The sequence below is a fragment of the Pararge aegeria genome, chromosome 25, assembly GCF_905163445.1.
Source record: "Pararge aegeria chromosome 25, ilParAegt1.1, whole genome shotgun sequence".
In the NCBI taxonomy this organism is placed as follows: domain Eukaryota; kingdom Metazoa; phylum Arthropoda; class Insecta; order Lepidoptera; family Nymphalidae; genus Pararge; species Pararge aegeria.
The window spans coordinates 7,696,965-7,715,841 of record NC_053204.1 but is presented as its reverse complement, the minus strand read 5'-3'; the positions used below and the strand labels follow the sequence as shown (position 1 = coordinate 7,715,841).

General features: G+C 37.2%; 1 protein-coding gene across 1 annotated transcript in view; it reads right to left on the bottom strand.

The window, feature by feature from the left end:
- The window catches only part of LOC120634965 (sex peptide receptor), a 45,449-nt gene extending 28,177 nt beyond the window's left edge, over positions 1-17,272 (bottom strand). Inside the window, exons 1-2 of the mRNA XM_039905877.1 lie at positions 16,850-17,272; positions 13,349-13,586 (exon numbers count right to left, since the gene is read on the bottom strand). Of these exons, the coding sequence (XP_039761811.1) occupies positions 13,349-13,586; positions 16,850-17,094 (483 nt within the window). The 5' untranslated portion in view covers positions 17,095-17,272. The remainder of the gene's footprint in view (positions 1-13,348; positions 13,587-16,849) is intronic.
- Between the last annotated feature and the right edge of the window lie 1,605 nt (positions 17,273-18,877).

Here is an 18,877-nt window from a genome sequence, read left to right as displayed (position 1 = left end):
ATGGACACGTTAATTATATCCCTTATCAAGGGGATATAATCGGGGGACATAATTTATATCTCCCGCCCGTGCTAGCCCTGCACGGCACGGTTCTCCTCTAAGAACGAGAAGGGTTAGGACCGTTGTCACCTACGCTTTACACACTTTACACATCTCAGAGAACATTATAGAGAACTCTCAGGCGTTATGCTATCACCGCTTTACAATATACATGCATGAACCTATATATATATACATAAACAAAAACAAACGAAGAGTTTAATTCGCGTAGCCCTTAAACTTGAATAGGGCACTTTAACTTATAATGGCCGAAATTTCGACTTAAGACCGCTTTTTTTATAATAAGCTTCCAAAAGCTTGTAATTTAAGCAAGTTTTTGTCATTTGTACATTGTTGTGCGTAATTCTTGATTATCATCGTTATATTTACCTATTACCGGCCCACTAGAAGGCACAGGTCTGCACCCACAATGAGAAAGAGCTAAGGGCGTAGTCTACTAAACTGACCCAGTGCCTATTGGTGTACTCCACACACTTTTGAGAATAACTTTTGAATTTTGACGGCCGATTGGCGCAGTTTGCAGCGACCCTGCTTTCTGAGTCCAAGGCCGTGGGTTCGATTCCCACAACTGGAAAATGTTTGTGTGATGAGCATGAATGTTTTTCAGTGTCTGGGTGTTTATATGTATATTATAAGTATTTATGTATATTATTAATAAAAAATATTCATCAGTCATCTTAGTACCCATAACACAAGCTACGCTTAAATTGGGGCAAGATGGCGATGTGTGTATTGTCGTAGTATATTTATTTATTTATTATTTCTAATAACTCCCAGGAATGAACCACTCTCGAGTGCTAATAAAACCATTCAACAGGCCGCGTCTGAGGCATTAGCAGTCAACAAAAAAAACCTATGCATCCTAGGCGAGCGCTTACGGGACACTGTGGGCTTAACAGGCACATGTTCAACCTAAAGCTGCAGGACACAGATCTATGTAGACTCTGTAAGGAGGCTGCGGAGACGCCGCTGCAGTTAATCTGTACCTGCCCCGCGCTGATGCATAATCGCAGTACTCTTTTGGGGACTTATATAATACAACCAGAAGATGCTAAACTTCTTCCAGCAAGGAAAGTGCTGCTATTCCTGGCGGCGACCAATGCTTGCTGGGAGATCTAGACAGCGGCGTCACAATAGATCGTAGCCGGTCGACGTGACACCAGGGACCAGGCGAACCTACGCCGCAATCAGAAGAAGAAGAAATCAGAAGAAAAAATTGCGTGAGAGAAGAAGAAGGAGCACCTTCTTCTTCTCTAACGCAATTTTTTGTTTTAAACTCAATTTTAAAATTTAATTTAAATTATCCAATATAATATTGTGTAACACAACCATGGCCCGTGGATGGTCAAAGTCGGTTTCGGTTGGTTGCCGGATAAAAGTTTCGCTCCTTGTTTAACGGGTAAATTATTTATTTTATATATGGACTGTTTTAGTAATTATTAATATGAATGGTGTGCAATAAAAATATATTCGTTCAGAATATACTTTTATTGCACATCACAAATAGGACATAGAACAAAAAGAAAAGTATAAGAAAACAACGTATACAATTTGTAATATGTATGTATATTTTTATGTATATTAGAGTTTTTCGCACCGCTATAAGGATTCTTATGTGAGCCAATTCCTCATAATGGAAATCACTATAAGTGATAAGGCCGCCTTTGTTACACAAATTTAAATGATTTGTACATTTGTTCTCTTTTATTTATTTCTTGTGTGCAATATAGTATTTTTGATTAATTAATTGAATATTTGAACATTTTTTTTTAATTTTATTTGGTACCAGTCTTAACGTTTGTACGGGGTCGAAGACCGGTAGTTGTCTAACCAGCACCCTATAATTCTTGATCCGACCCGAGTTTCTGATTCTAACCTTTTTTTTATATAATAAAGGCAGGTTAGAATTGTGAAGTTCAAATCTAAAAAACTGGTTCAGAGCCCTTTTGTGAATCATACTTGCACTGCTTATCAGATCCAATCATTTCACCTGCACCTCCCGGCCGGATGAAGTCTCCCTGATAAGTTCACCAAAAACACATTTTTCGTATCCATATTTTTGCATTATATTTTGCGATATTAGTTGTGCAAAATTTTAAAAGCTATGAATTTTGTTCGCTCTGAGAGACGGGATTCAGCGTACGCGACATTTTTCATTGACATTTCACAAAATTGCTTCCCTCGTTAAACTATCGGGAACGTGAGGTTTCAGAAGCAGAAAAGTCCTTATAAAATGATGAAACGATATTTTCCCAGACATCTTGAGTAACTCTGTTTTTATTAAAGCAAATTTGAAAATTTATATATTATAAATAATATATTCATTTAATATTTAAAAACCCCCAACTTGCAATATAGTGTACATTATTCTACTAGTCAAGCCTTTCATTTGATACACATATTGACGGCCGACTGGCACAGTGAGCAGCGACCCTGCTTTGTCAGTCCAAGGCCGTGGGCTCGATTCCCACAACTGGAAAATGTTTGTGTGATGAGCATAAGTGTTTTTCAATGTCTGGGTGTTTATCTGTATATTATAAGTATTTATGAATATTTTTCATAAAAAAATTCATCAGCCATCTCAGTACCCATAACACAAGCTACGCTTACTTTGGGGCTAGATGGCGATGTGTGTATTGTCGTAGTGTATTTATTATTATTTTTTATATTGAGGGAGTTGTAAAAAAATATTTAATCAGCCCATAACCGTCTTATATTTCGGAGTGCTCCAGAACTGTTAGATCTACTTCCCCCCTCACCTTTTTACCATCGAATGGCTAGGTCCTGTAATGATCCCTATGTGGTTGATATACCGCGGACGCGTACGAAGCGCTTTGCATCTTCGTTTCTGATTCGCACCGCCAAGATCTTCCATTTTCCCCAGCACCTACAATATGAGTACTTTCAAATCAAGAGTGGGTAGGCATCTTCTAGGCAAGCGTCCACCATTTGGCAGCACCATTAGGCAGCACCATTACTTGGCAGCAGGTGTGATTGGAGTCAAACAGTCGTCTATAAACATTAAAAAAAAAAAACTTACATTGCATCTTCACTTACCAGAAGGTGAGATTTAGATGTTATAAGTTTACCTACAGACATTTTAAAATCCGTCAATATATCATATACTATCTGTTGCCCGCGACTTCGTCTGCGTTTGATTTTGTCTTTTGATGTGGCGTTCAATTTAGTTGTAGATCTAAAAAAAATTTTAAGTATTCAGTTTCGTTAAATCTTAAATGAGAAGTTTGCTGCTGTCCGCTGAGGAGTTCTTTCCTCTATCTCCAACCACAGTTTGGGCAAAATTAAACACATATTATAACCTCTATAGTACAAAAATAATTATTTAAATAGGTTGTAATTTGTCGGAGTTATGGTGTAAAATCGTCAAACACTCATCCCCTCTCCCAATGGAACCGAGCTTAATGTCGGGATAAAAAGTATCTTATATTACTTCTAACACTTCCAAGTATATGTGTACAAAGTTTCATTAGGATTGGGTAAGTAGTTTTAGCGTGAAACTTACAACCACATTTATAATATTAGTAGGGATAGGGATAGGAATATAAGCATACCTTCTTATTGTAATATTTCTAAACATGATTTTATTGAAGCATGTATTCTAATAAGTCCTTCATAGAAAATAGTTTCGTCTATGTTAAAAAAAATATATTAACTGTAAAACGGATTAAGGGTGAAACCAGACGAACGTAATAAAATCACCTGTACATCTGTCGTTCATCATTTACCGGCCCACTACTGGGCACGGGCGTCCACTTGGCAAGTGTGGTGGACTTTCAAAACCTTTTCCAGAGTGGTCCGGGCCCCGTAGTGGGCGGATAATGGGTTCATAGTTATGATGATTACTATCAACCCATACGAACAAAGTCAAAGTCAAAAGTCAAAGTCAAAGTCAAAGTCAAAGTCAAAGTCAAAGTCAAAAGTCAAAAGTCAAAGCCAAAAATACCTTTATTCAAGTAGGCCCATACGTGGCACTTTTGATGCGTACATAACATGAGAAATACACGGTAGTGAGATGATGGCGATAAACATATTCGTAAACGTAAAACTGAAGCTACGAGGGGTTACAGATTATTTTGGTTGTTTTTCGACCCCTTTTGACGACCTCCCCAGCGCAACGGTGAGCGCTGTGAGTTTAGGTAGTAGGTCTAGGTAGGAATTTGGGAATTTATAATTTCTGAATTTTCTCTTGTCTGATTTAGGAGGCTTTGAGCGTGGCTAGTTACCACCATACCGACAAAGACGTGCTGCTAAGCGATTCAGTGTTCCGGTGCGATGCCGCGTGGAACCCGATTAGGGGTCTGACTACCATACTCCCTAACAGGTTAGCCCGCTACCATCTTAGACTGCGTCATCACTTACCACATCATGAGATTTCAGTCAATGGCCAACTTGTAGTTGAATAAAATATTAAAAAATTACTGTTTTTCAGTGATATTTTCTCAAAGACAGCACTAAAAACATTATCGGAACTGGTAACGTCAAAGCAATATGGACCTAATTGCTGTATCTAGAGTCACGCATACTGTAGGTAATCCTGATTTTATTTTGCAAAGAGCGCTTGCTTCATGAGTTTAGACGAATCTGAGCCTTAAAAAGAGCTTGATAGATTCCATTATTAATCCCCGACGCAAAAATTTATTGTGTGTGTGTGGGTGTGTGTGGGTGAGGGTGCGGGTGTGGTTGTGGGTGCGGGTGCGTGTTCGTGAGCGCGTGTTTCACATCTTCTTTATGTGGGTGTCAAATGAAAGGGCTTGAGACAAATTTAACATCCAAGATGGCCGCCACTCAATGTTCAAGATGTTTATGATTTATGCATCTGCAACACCAAAACAGAAATCATCTTTAAACACGTGTACGTAGCCTTACGAAATATTATAATTTCGTTCGATCAAGAGTTTGCATGTATCCGATGACGCAAAAATATGACAAGGGTCTCGCCATTATGTTTTGTTACGGCCGTAAGGGAAATTCTAACTTTGTTATTACTGCTGATTCTGTGATGCTTTGTACTGGAAAAACCGATACACGTGTGTATTAAACCAGAAAAAATTAAAGTCACTTTTTTTACTTACGCAAAACTTACGATCAATTGCTTACTCTTACGTAAAGTCTAGTAGTTTCATTGGTATATGTATATAATTGTGGCCATTTGATGCGAATACAAAAATTGTAGGTACGTTGATATATCAGTCAGTTAGGTCTTTGAATTTAAGAAGAAACACTATATTGCATAATAAAGATAACACAAAATGTAGGCATGTAAAGGCGGCCTTATTGCTGTAAGCGACCTCTTACAGGCAACCTTTGTATGACAGAGCTTGTGGCAAGAGAGCACGACTGTGCGTACTTATATATATATACATGTATATGTATATATATATATATATATATATATATTATTTATTTAATTTATTATATTATTTTGAAGTAAATATAATTTTATATTGTTTTTTTATATAATATAAGTATTTATTTAAGTAATGAAATATGTATTTTATGGGTATATGTATGTATGCAACACCTATCTATTTTCTGTAACTGTTTTTTATCTTCGCCATTGGTTGCCTGGAAGGAATCACTATGTAGCGATAAGGCCGCCAAATTGTATACGTTGTTTTGTTATACTTTACTTTTTGTTCTATGTACTTTTTGGGGTGTGCAATAAAAGAATATTCATTCATTCATTCATTCATAAACATACAAAAAAAAACCCACTACCACACGTTTACCCTTGACTGGTGGTGGTTAGTGATAATGTATTCTGAGAAGGAAGCGCCGTAGCGGGCTAACCTGTTAGGGAGTATCGCAGTTATATTGCAACCATACCCCTACTCGGTATCTACGCCACATCGTATCGGAACCTCAAACCGCTTAGCGGCACGTCTTTGCCAGTAGGGTGTTAACTTGCCAGTAGGGTGTTCAGGTCGCCAAATTGTATACGTTATTTTGTTATACTTTACTTTTCGAACGGATTCGGATGAAATTTGGCATACATGTAGTCTTTGGAATGGAAAAGAACATAGGCTACCTTTTATCCCGATTCCTTAAGTAGTTCCCAAGGGCAAATTGAAAATTGTTTACGAGCTAGGCCGCAGATAGTTTTGATATTTGGTATGCATAATACTTATGCTGTGGAAAAGGACAGGTACTTTCTACTTTTTTTTAATAATACTTTTCTTTTTTTATGTGCTTTTTGTGGTGTGCAATAAAATTTTTACATTCATTAATTCATTAATTCAATGTTTTAAACATATTGGAAAGTCAGTATGCTAGAAAATATTTATAATTCTAGTTTACACCTCAGTTGATATTAATATCAACTCATGCGTGTAGGCACCTACTGAAATTTAATTTTCTTAACCAAGTTATCAGTTATTTTAGTACCGTCATTTTTATTTTTATTTTTAGTCACTGACGCAAAAATTGTAAAATTATAAAATGTATTCGTGTACAATTATAATAAATATAAATAAATAAACTACGACAATACACACATCGCTATCTAGCCCTAAAGTAAGCGTAGCTTGTGTTATGGGTACTAAGATGCCTGATGAATATTTTTATGAATAATATACTTAAATACCCAGACACTGAAAAACATTCATGCTCATCACACAAACACTTTTCAGTAGTGGGAATCGAGCCCACGGCCTTGGGCTCAGAAAGCAGGGACGCTGCAAACTGCGCCAATCGGCCGTCAATTATGGGTGCAGAGTTCTCAGCGATTACTGAGTAAAAACTCTTGCTCGTGCTAGGCCCTCCTATTAAGAAACTCCGCTTTGGTCAGTTATTATTGAGGTTTTTTTTTAACCTTAATAGACTAGCGCTTAACCACAATCAAAGTGTAGATGCGGCCTAAGATAAGACGCGCTTGCCTAGAAGATGCCTATTCACTTGTTTTCTAAGATACCCAGTTAGAAAGGTGGTTAGAATTAGGAAACACAGAACTCGGAAGGGCGTTCTAAACCCCAGCAGGGCTAGCATAGGCAGGAGACAAAAATTATATACCCCGTTTATATTCCCTGACAAGTGATATAATTATCGTGCCCACGAGCTCAATCATGGGAACAGGGAATAGAAGAAGTCAGCACAGGGCTTTTGACCAGGGTATGCATAAAGGAAGGTGCCATAAAATGGAAAAATCCTTTGCATTTATGAGTCGTACAAAAATTTTAGGGTATGCAGTGCTTTTCTGCATGTATGAAGTGCACGCCACTGGAAGAAGTTTACCCCCGTTTATTATTACACAAATATTATATGGATATTATTTCCACTTGTGCGCCAGTGCTGTGAGAGTTGTCAAAGCTGAGGGAGAGGATACATTTGTATCCTTTCCCCTGTGAGATAATTGTCTCCTGCCCATGCTAGCACTGCAGGCATGCATATAAGAAAAGAAGAAGCAAATTGCTTCGTTAGAGTTTTTTGGACATTGACAATAAAGGGGTAAAAACCCGCCCGGTGTCTTGCAGTGCGATGGTAGAATGGTGAAGAGGGAATGAGATCGAATAGTTCCTGAGTACACTCCCCAAATTATATAAAGCACCGACAAACTGGCCACCTTACGACGATGATCGAGAGTGGAGTTAAGCCAAAAGTGGTAAATCCTTGCCTATGAGTCTCCTGGCTCGGCGATCGACAGCATCCAAAGCGGCCAACTGGCTGAACCATAATAAAGATGACTGCAATGTCTTCCTTAGTGCCTGTCATAACGATTACATCTTAAAAAACAGTAGTTAAATGTTGTACTCTCTGTTGATGTTGATGCTAAGCTTGTTACAATATAGAAGGCTCATAGAGCATTGAAAAGTTGATACTGGTTGGAAATGTAGAAGGCAAACGTCCCCGTGGCAGATCTCCAACCCGGTGGTCAGATCAACTAAGAGAAACTGGTGCCCGTACCTTCTATAACGCAATACAAATGGCCAAAGACAGGACCCGATGGAGAGAGATCTTATATGACAAGATTACTCGCCATACCAGTGATCACGATCCTCAGTCATGAGGGACCGACTAAAGAGAGAGAGAGAGAGAGGTTTTCCAATGAAATCATAAACAACTCTGGTGAGATTACATCTCCCTGACGCACTCCTTACTAAATTGGATGTTGACACCTAGTCTGGTGTTTTATACTGGAGTGTCAAACGAGCAGTTCGACTTTGATGAATGGATTGGATCTCAGCATAAGTTTCTAACAGCTAGTTTCTGATAACATCGCTGTACCCATTCAACTAAATAAGATTCAGTCGAAGGAGTAACTGGTATTCGAAACACATCAATACTACCGACCATTAGTTAGAATTTACCCGACATGTACTCTATAATAACAAAGGTAGACGTAGATAGCATCGGGTCTGAAAGCCTTTTGTTAAGGACAATAGTTGTGCCGACTGTCTTTACCAAGTTGCCGGTTATACAAAACCCGGGTACATTAATATCCGGGTATTCTTTGTGTGCATTTTTTTTGTTCATAATCCCAGTAAAATCACTATTTCGAAAACGTGCTTTTTTTTATGCGAAATTTTTAAAGTACATAGTTTGGAAGCTCGAAATATAGTTAGTTGTCGTAGGTAGAGCTTTTTTTTGATAAAGTTCATCAAAATACGTACTACCATGCTTACTTCTGCAATTCTGTGTTTCAGTCTGAAGGGCGTGGTTGCCGCTGTAATTACAGACACATGATATTTAACACCTACGCCGCAAGTTGACGGACACGGGCGGCACGTTGGAGGATGTGTTTTCCTTGCATACCCAGCAAAGTGATGCCTCGGTTTATAGGCATTGGTTTTTCACTTACCATCAAGTGGGCCATCTGCTTTACCCTCTCCGGGTATAGATCTCGGGTACAAATTGTCTTACCTCATTCGAACATCTAGAACTTCAAATGTTTTTGCAAATAAATGTAAGTGAAAACAACATCGAATGGTCTCATACTAATGTCATTTTTTCTTGTTTTATTTTCACAGTGATTTTTATATTGAGTCTACTGTGCCATGGAAAATCCTCACGTAGAAAACCGCGGCCAACAATAACATACTTAAGGTTACATTAAAGCCATGATTTAAAACCTCAACTAAATGTTTCTTAAACGGCACTGATTTTAAGACCATTTTATTTACGCCCTGAATTAAAGTCTGTTGTTATCCGGGTTTTATTTGTAAATTTATTCTAACTCACCGTTTTCCGGTTATCAAGATATTAGTAAATATACTTTTTTTAGTAACAAAAAAAAAACTTACTAGATTCAATTGTAACCAAGATAGTAAATAAGATGTAATTATTTTATGGTTATTATTTTTTGGTTTGCCTTTCTTTCACACAACAATGAACTAAGAAAATAGTTTTTTTCTTTAATAGACAGACACAGAGAGAGGTAACGCCAGCAAAGATAGTTAAATAGTCTGACCTGAGAAGAAAGTATGACCCTTTTAGTATAAATCACTACCACTATTCAAGTAGACTCATGAGTCATAACTAATAATACTGCTTATACTGGGAAAACAAATCCACGCAAAGTAAGCCTCCGGCAAAAGGTAATACAAGATAAAACTAAAGGCAACATTATATTTATGATTTAAAAACATAATCTGAATGTTTTTTGTTCCTACGGCATTATATTTTGCCCTGAATAACTCAAGCTTGTTGTTATCCGGGTTTTATTTATAAAGGTATTCCAGACCTCATTTTTCTTTTATCAAGATACCAGTAAATATACTTTTTTGTAGACAAAGACTAACAAACAAAATATCTTATTAAATTAAGTCGTAACCAAGCACGTAAATATTAATAGCGTTTTATGAATCACTTATTGCTTTGCATTATTTAATTACATCTAAAAGTTGTTGTATATAAATGTAGATTCCATATACTTACTAAACACGTTTTTGTGTCTTTACCTAATATTACAACTCTCGTGTATTATAATACCCTGATTTAGTTATATTTTTACCTCACAGCAATCTGCATTTAATATGTGTTCAGATTATATTTTTCTTCTTTTTAATTGTTATTTATGTTAAGTATTAAAAAGAAAAGAAATTTGCGCCCCATTTGTGTTGTAAATTTGTTATCTTTTCCACCTTCTTCTTTATTTAGCCTCGTACGAGGCCACATAAAGAAGAAGGTAGACCAAAAACCAAGTCCAAATAAAGAAGAAGGGGGAACAAAATATACCTTTCTAGCTTACGACGGTACCGTAAAATAAGCAAGAAAGGTATATTTAACGGCCTACGCAACTTTAAGACAGTGTTAATGCGGCAAAAACGCCTGATCATTTTCTAACGTGTGTTGAAAAACGTCGCATAAAACACGTGTGCCTTGATCTTTACATGCTAGCACTCTGAGTACTATTTATAATGGGCTTAATAAATGAACAGATTCGTCAAAACGGTATAATAAATAAGATGGATCTTGATACACGCCTAAAAGCCGGATAACATAAAACGCTTTTGAAGAGTAAAACCGGATAACAACCGGCTTGAGATAATACTGAATAATTCACAGTGAAATTAAATGTCGCCTTAGACATTTTTGCAAAAGTTTTCGTGTCGCATTCGCTGAATGAAATAACAGTAAAGAAACGCGGAAACCACCTTAGCAATTTTTGTACAAGTTTGAGAAAATTTTTTATGGAACTTTTTAAATTTAATTTTCAATATCTTTAAACGAGCAATTCTTGTATATATTTAATCGGAATTTCGGAATCGGCTCCAACGATGTTCATGAAATTTAGTATACAGGGGGTTTCGGGGGCGATAAATCGATCTAGCTAAGATTAATTTTTAGAAAATGTCTTTTTATTTGTGTTTTCCGGTAATAACCGATTTGGTGCAACGAAGTTGCAGGGGTCAGCTAGTTTTTATTATTTTACAGATTTTGAAAAGAAGACTTTGAAGACGTTTAGGGTATAATTTATTGTGTGTTGCTTGTAATAGAACCTCACACATCTTTAGCCACTCAGCAAAAAATAAGAGAGTTTGGCTGGGAGGTGTTAATGCATCCGCCGTATATTCCTGACCTTGCACCTTCAGATTTTCACCTGTTTCGGACTCTTCAGAATTATTTAGGCAGTATCAGGTTAACATCACGAGAGGACTGCCAAAACTACTTGTCGCGGTTTTTTGATCAGAAGCCCCAAAATATTCTATAGCAATGGGATTATGTCCCTACCTAGAAGATGGCAAAAAGTTATCGAACAAAATGGTGCCTACATACTCTAGTTAAATGTAAATAAGCTATATTAAAAAATGTTTTAAATTTTCTTAAAAAATGCGAAGAAACTTTTTCCCCAACCCAATGTCTGCTACAATTTCATTTAAAATTTAATTGACCGGAAACTAATCTACGCAAGATAAAAAAGGAAAAGTTTTACATTTAGATATGGATGGAAACATTTTAAATGTCAAAGTCAATGGAAGATAGATTTGATGCGCTCATATCAATGGAATATTAAGGAACGGCTGTACGATATTAAACTTCAAATTCAAAATTCATTTATTTCAAGTAGGCCTAATTAATAAGCACTTTTGAAACGTCAAGTCAGTCTGTTTGTAGTGACTCTACCACCGGTTCGGAAGGCAGATTCCACTGAGAAGAGCCGGCAAGAAACTAAGCAGATTGCTCTTTTCCAACATCATTTTAAAGTTTAACAATCTTTAGAATACTTCTGTTTTGTGAGAGATGAGAGCGGAGTGGCCTGCTTCCAAGCAGCCATGTCGTTAAGGAATTCATCAATCGTGTAGTAACCACGATTTGTTAAATGTGTTTTGATAAATTGTTTAATACAAAAGTATCTCTATTTCCTAAATATATAAATTGCCTTTAAGAGTAGAATTTTAAGTATTTTTGAGTACTTATATGAGCTGCAATTAGCGCGAAAAATTATCCAATTACTACTAATTTTGATAGAAAATATGGGTGTATCTTCGTGACCCTTTCGAGGCGTTATGCTGTGTGATGTCGCCAGCCAGCCCTGGCTCGTTTTTTGGGCAAAGGATCAGCCCGAATGTTCAGTGCGGAGCCATCCAGCCAGTGACAACACAGGCATGACTTGTGCAGTAACTAGCTAAGTTATAAGTTTTATTGTAACATTGCCAATAAACCAGAAAAAATGAGCAAGCCAAATTTTGAATGAAATAACAATTTTATTTTTGTTAACGCATTGCGAGCTATGGATCTCTTCCTTTAATTCCTTCGCAAAAAGGATGTTATTTGCTTAAATTTCACGAAGGCATTTTATCCGGGCTCTTACCCAGGTATCAGATATCATTAAGTAGTCTGTTTTGTAGCCATCTCAGAATACATTAACTAGAGAGAAAGAGCTCTTCATTGTCACCAATTAAACTAACTCCAAAATTAAATCCGAACTAAAATTTGTAATACATTTTGTGCATCTCTCATAAGACTGTGCAATGGTGAGAAATATTTATAGAATATGTCGATATTTTTAATATAATTTGAAACAAACTAACTAACCTATCCTAACTTATAATTTTTATGACCTCCCTGGCGCAGCTATAGCTCTGTGAATTTAATTAGGAGGTCCCGGGTTCGAATCCCGACACAGGCAATTTGTGAATTTATTATTTCTGAATTTTCTCTGGTCTTGTAGGAGGCAGGCTTTGGTCGTGAAACTTATTATGTGTTAGTTAAGGTTTAATATAACTGCCGTACCCTTTAACAAGTTAGCCCGCTAACATCTTAGACTACACAGTCACTTAACACCAGGTGAGATTACAGTCAAGGGTTAACTTAAAGTGGAATAAAAAAAATACTTATTCACCGCATGTAGCACAGCGGGACACAGCACCAAATTAATAAATATAAATACTACGACAATACACACATCGCCATCTAGCCCACACATGTGTTATGGGTACTAAGATGAGTGATGAATATTTTTATGAATAATATACATTTAAACTTATAATCTTATATCTTTAAATGAGCAATTCTTGTTAATATATAATTGGAATCTCGGAATCGGCTCCAACGATTTTCATGAAATTATAGTATACAGGGGGTTTCTAGGGCGATAAATCGATCTAGCGAGGATTCATTTTTAGAAAATGTCATTTTATTCAAGTTTTCCGGTAATAACCGATTTGGTGCAGACGAAGTGGCACTGGTCAGCTAGTGTACAGATAAACACCCAGACACTGAAAATCATTAATTTCACACAAACATTTTGCAGTTGCGCGTATCGTACCCACATCCTCAGAACGCAGGGTCGCTGGCCACTGCGCCAGTCCGTCAAATCAAAGTAACTTACCTCGTTCATGTAATGCCATGCCTCGCAAGCTCTCACCGGACTCAAAGGCTTGTAGTGGTTCCCGAAGGTGTACATGTAGAACAGCCACGGTGCGGGAAACAGCATCGTGAACATGTCGCATAGAGCCATCGCCATGAGGACCACGTTGGTGGGAGTTCTCATGTGGCGCCGGGAAAGCACCACCACGATGAGGGTGTTCGCGACAGTTGTAGTAGCGAGCAGGAACGGTGCGATGTATCTGCGAGGTAGTAGTCAAATATTAGTCTTCTATATAAGATACTAGCGTACCCAGCCCAATACGCCGGGCAAGATTTTGCTTTATTTAATTTAAACAATAAACTTACATCATTAAATTTTTAATTTAAGTCTCATAATATATTAAATCATTTATTTCTCTCAGTATTCATTCTCTTCTATTCTCTTCTCGAGCGAAAGAAAGGTGAAGATCATTAACTACACCCATGTACAATAGAATATCATCATAGTAAATAAAAGCTGTATTTGACAGTTTGACAGTTCAAAAACAGGAGTGCTCCGATCGTCATCAAACTTTACAGGATTACTCGCCAGGTCAATCCGGAGATTCCCTGAAAGTTTCATTGAAATCGATCTAGCCGTTTCGGAGCCTATACGGAACATACCCACACACTTTCTCTTTTATATGCTTTTATTGCAGAAAAGAGCTGTACGGTACGGTCAATATATAAACATAAATTAAAAATCAAAATTCAAGAAAATTAAAATTTCATTTATTTTAAGTACACCTTACGACACTTTTGAAACGGTCTATTATGAAAATTAAACATAATTTGCTATACTCCGCGAAATTTTGTTTTTTATTGTTTTGTGTATGGTGTACAATAAAGTGTATTTTAATTTGATTTTAAGGTACCTAATAATTTTTCCATTCTACTTGCCCCGACGTAAGAATGTTATTTATATTATTATGTAATATTATAGAAAGTATTAATTTCTTGTTTTTAAAAGCTATAGTTACCTAATAATTTTTCCATTCTACTTGCCCCGACGTAAGAATGTTATAGAAAGTATTAATTTCTTGTTTTTAAAAGCTATGCTTAAAAGCTATAGTTATTGGATCAAACAAACTTTTTTAACAAATTAAAAATCCGTGTCCGGCAATGAGCTGGGTATAGCTTGGTAATGATTATCTTACACATGTAGATTTCCTCAGGAGGTTTTCCTTTACCCTTATATCAAGTGAAGTGTGCTTTAAAACAAAGGCATTAATTCCATTTTACATATTGGACAGAAGCAGGCGTTAAATATCCGAAATATCCTTAAAACATTATTTAGAAGATTAGCAACGTACCAACTAATAGTGGTAATGATTATTCCAGATTACTCGTATGTATAGTTAATATGCTAATATGCACACATCGCCATCTAGTCCCAAAGTAAGCGTAGCTTCATCATCATCATAAAAAGTTATAATAACACAATAATATTATAAACACCCAGACTACCGAAAATTCATGTTTATCACACAAACATCGTCCAGTTGTGGGAATCGAACCCACGGCGTTGGACTGAGAAAGCAGGGTCGCTGCCCACTGCGCCAGTCGGCCAGTTAATTCCTCATCGCCTCCTTCCTTATAGCTCTACAGTACTTGAATAAAACTGTTGTGGCACAAAGACATACAGATAAATTATCGGTCTGTACGGACAGAAACCAAGACATAACTATAAAACTTTCCTTGTTTGACTTCCAAACCCTATAAGTAATACGAATAAAATATAGCATTCAATCGAAACCAACAGGGCGTTAAGAACGGTAGGAACTATCTTGCCCCTTTGATATCGGTCCGATACGTGTCAAGAAGTTGGGAATGTAATTTGACATTTTGCCATTTCACTGATCACCCATTCGTGTTACTTTGGAAACTTTTTGACAGTTTTATTTGTTAAACAGATGAATTCGTGACCTATGTTATTCGAGGAGTACTCAAACTAACAAAGAGTCAAAGAGTATACAAAATGCCTTTATTCAAATATCAACATACAATTTTGGTGAATTTGCTACATGATACTTTATAAATTGGGTCACACTCGACTCATTTGCTATGACAGAAGCGTATAACAAGTATTTAACCAAAATTTGAGAAGCCTATTTTTTATTTGGTCGGAATTTAGCGCTTTAAATATAGCTTTTGAATTTTTTGAAATTTCTAAGAATATCTATTTCACAATCTTCCCATTAGAAAAGGACAGCACTATCTGCGTTCAAATATTTATGCGGCGCAGCGGGCGATGTTACGAGTATCTCTCCGCTATGAAATCAGAAATGAGGAGATCCCTAGAAGAACTTGAGTTACCGACACAGCTCAGCGAGTCGCGAAGCTGAAGTGGCAATGGACAGGGCACGTAGCTCGGAGAACCGATGGACGTTGGGGTTCAAAAGTGCTGGAATGGCAACCCGCAACCGGTAAGCGTATCGTAGGTAGGCCCCCAACGAGGTGGACAGATGACATCAGGCGAGCCGCTGGGAGCCGCAGGAGGCAAGCGTCCCAGGGTCGTGGATTGTGGAACCTACAAAAGACCTATGTCCAGAAGTGGACGTCAATCGGTAAAAATTATGATGATGATGGAATATTTATGAATACTGTAAGCCTTAGCCTCGTACGAAGCTCAGAATCACTCAGCGGGCGATGGAAAGAGCAATGTTGAGAGTATCTCTACGTGATCAAATCAGAAATGAGGAGATCCTCAGAAGGACCAGAGTTACCGACCTGGCTTAGAGAGTTGCAAAGCTGAAGTGGAAATGGGTGGGGCACATAGCTCGGAGAACCGATAGATGTTGGGGTTCAAGGTGCTGGAATGGCGACCCGCAACCGGTAAACGTAGCGTAGGTAGACCCCCAACAAGGTGGACAGATTACATCAGGCGAGTCGTTGGAAGCTGCTATAGGCAAGCGGCCCAGGACCCTGGATTGTGGAACTCCCTACCCGATGGACGTTGGGGTTCCAAGGTGCTGAAATGGCGACCCGCAACCGGTAATCGAAGCGTAGGTAGGCCCCCAACGAGGTAGACAGATGACATCAGGCGAGTCGTTGGAAGCCGCTATAGGCAAGCGACCCAGGACCCTGTATGTGGAACTCCCTACAAAAGACCTGTGTCCAGCATAATAAATACTTTGCTAGCTCATATAATCGACAAGTCTGTTTCGAGTACGGGTATACTTGGCCCTTGGAATAAAATGGATCTTTTACGCATTGATTTAAAGCTTAAATTTGCCTACAGTTCTTTAGCTCGGGCTGTTGAGTATTACTAAAACAAAAATCAGTAGTAGGATAAAGGATGCAGGATATACGATTCCAAAACGAGGGTTATTAGGTCAATTTTACTTTGTAGATACACAGTTTGATAATCGAAAATATCTCCTGCTATCCGTTTACACATATATGTGCTCCTATGGGAATATCCTCATGTTACTAAATTTAGCTCCACAGTTACTAAGTAAGTTATAATGGAATTAAGACTCACCCATACATAGGTTCCGCATAATTGATGGGAAACTCGCAAGTTACGTTCAAATAAACGTGGGAGTGATTTGACAAGCAGTAGTCGTCCGAAGTGAAATTTGAATAACCAAGATCCGTTACATTATCGCTCAAGCTGTAGTTTAATCTGGTATCTGACACTTCTGGAAGTAATTTATCTATGGGCTGGTATCTTGTTAAATTGTATTGAAGGGAATTGTCTAGCCAGTCGTCTTGTTCTGACGCCATCTTGTTTTTCCTTCCCGGTTATCTTGCGATTGATGTTGACATGGTGGTTGATTACGAAGATTGGTTTGGTGTTTTTTGATTGGTCTCCTTCAGGACAGGCAAAGGTAAGACACCATACAGCCTGGTGGTTTATCTGTGATATCTTGCTACTCGGTGGTGGGGTTACATCATTCTTTGATTATCTGTGGACAAGAGAAAACATCTGTAAGTACATTATTTTAATAGGTAATTTAGGAAAACCTACGATCTCTATCATTATCATTTACAACCCATTAGCGGAACACCACAGGAAAGGCTCCTCCTCCCAAAATGAGAAGGGCTAGGGCTTAGGCCGTAGTCCATCACGCTGTGCAAGAGCAGATAGGTGGGCTTCACACTACCTTTGAGAACATTAAGGAGAACTCTCATGCTGGTTTCCTCACGATGTTTTCCTTCACGGTTAAACTAGTGATATTTAATTGCTTAAAATGAATAGGTATAACTTAAAAGAGTTAGAGTTAGGGAGGGTGCTGCGATTCGAACTCGGCCCTGTCCTAACCACTGGACTTTCACCGCTTCCATACTAGTCAAATTAAAATGTCTGTTACTAATTGCATTCCTACAATGCGCGGCTTAGCAGCTAAACCAAAAATGACTTTTTAGCCCGAGAAAACAAGAAGTAGTGTTTAAAAACAGACACAAACGCGGACTAAGTCGCGGTAAACACCTAGCATAAACAAAATATAATGCTACCACGTCACGCTCCTGGGAAATGTGTAAAGAAATATCCACGCCATAAGCCGTTGCATGAAGCGTCTTTTTTATGGCGGGATAAATTGTATGAATATGTAAAATTTGCAGCATTCCGTGAGATAAGGTGTAAGTAAGTGAATTTCGCCTCTTTTTTGTTACACCTTACACTTTCTCGTACATCATGTTATATTTTGTATATGTTTATTTCACGGCACGCTTCTGTTTAATATTAAGAAAAGATGTGTCGGTATTTTAGTTGGAATAATCTTCTGAGTTATTCTATTATTTCTAACTTGTTTTATTTTATAAACATTTTATTTTTATTTTTTGTTATTTTAATGTAAATGAAATGAAATAAAAATGCACTTTATTGTACACCTAACAGAAATTAAATTATAAACAAAAACAACCCTAAATAAAACATAGGTACAATGGGCGGCCTCATCGCTTAAAATCGACCTTTGCTAGGCAACCCGACAAAGGAAAGGGGAAAAACACTTTTCAACACAGCAGTTATCAAATTCAATATATATATATAAATTTTTATATCATACAGAGTACGTAAGCCATGTAATGTATACATGTGTTAAGCTTTTTCTTCAGCAGAAGAGGGCTGTTCGTTCTATCTACAAAATGGGTCCGAGAGAGTCATTGAGAGATAAATTTTAAAATAATGACAGTGTATAGTCAGTACATATTTTAAAATTTAATGTACGTTCATAAAAACATTTCTAAATTTAAGAAAAAATGTGACTGCAATAATTTAAACATTAGAAGTAAGAATAAACTTACAGTGCAATATACTAGGTTACATAAAATTTATAATTCGTTTAAAGGAAATTGCATACAATTCTACAATAAACTACCAATTGACATCTTGGAGATGTCTCTTAAAAAGTTCAAAGTTTGTATTAAACGTAAGCTTATAGAAAAGTCCTATTATAGTATAAAGGACTACGTAAACGATAAAAAAGCTTGGGTGTAAATTATTGCTCTAACCAGGTTGCTCTTTTAATAATTTAAAATGACATTGTGAGATGGTGATAACAAA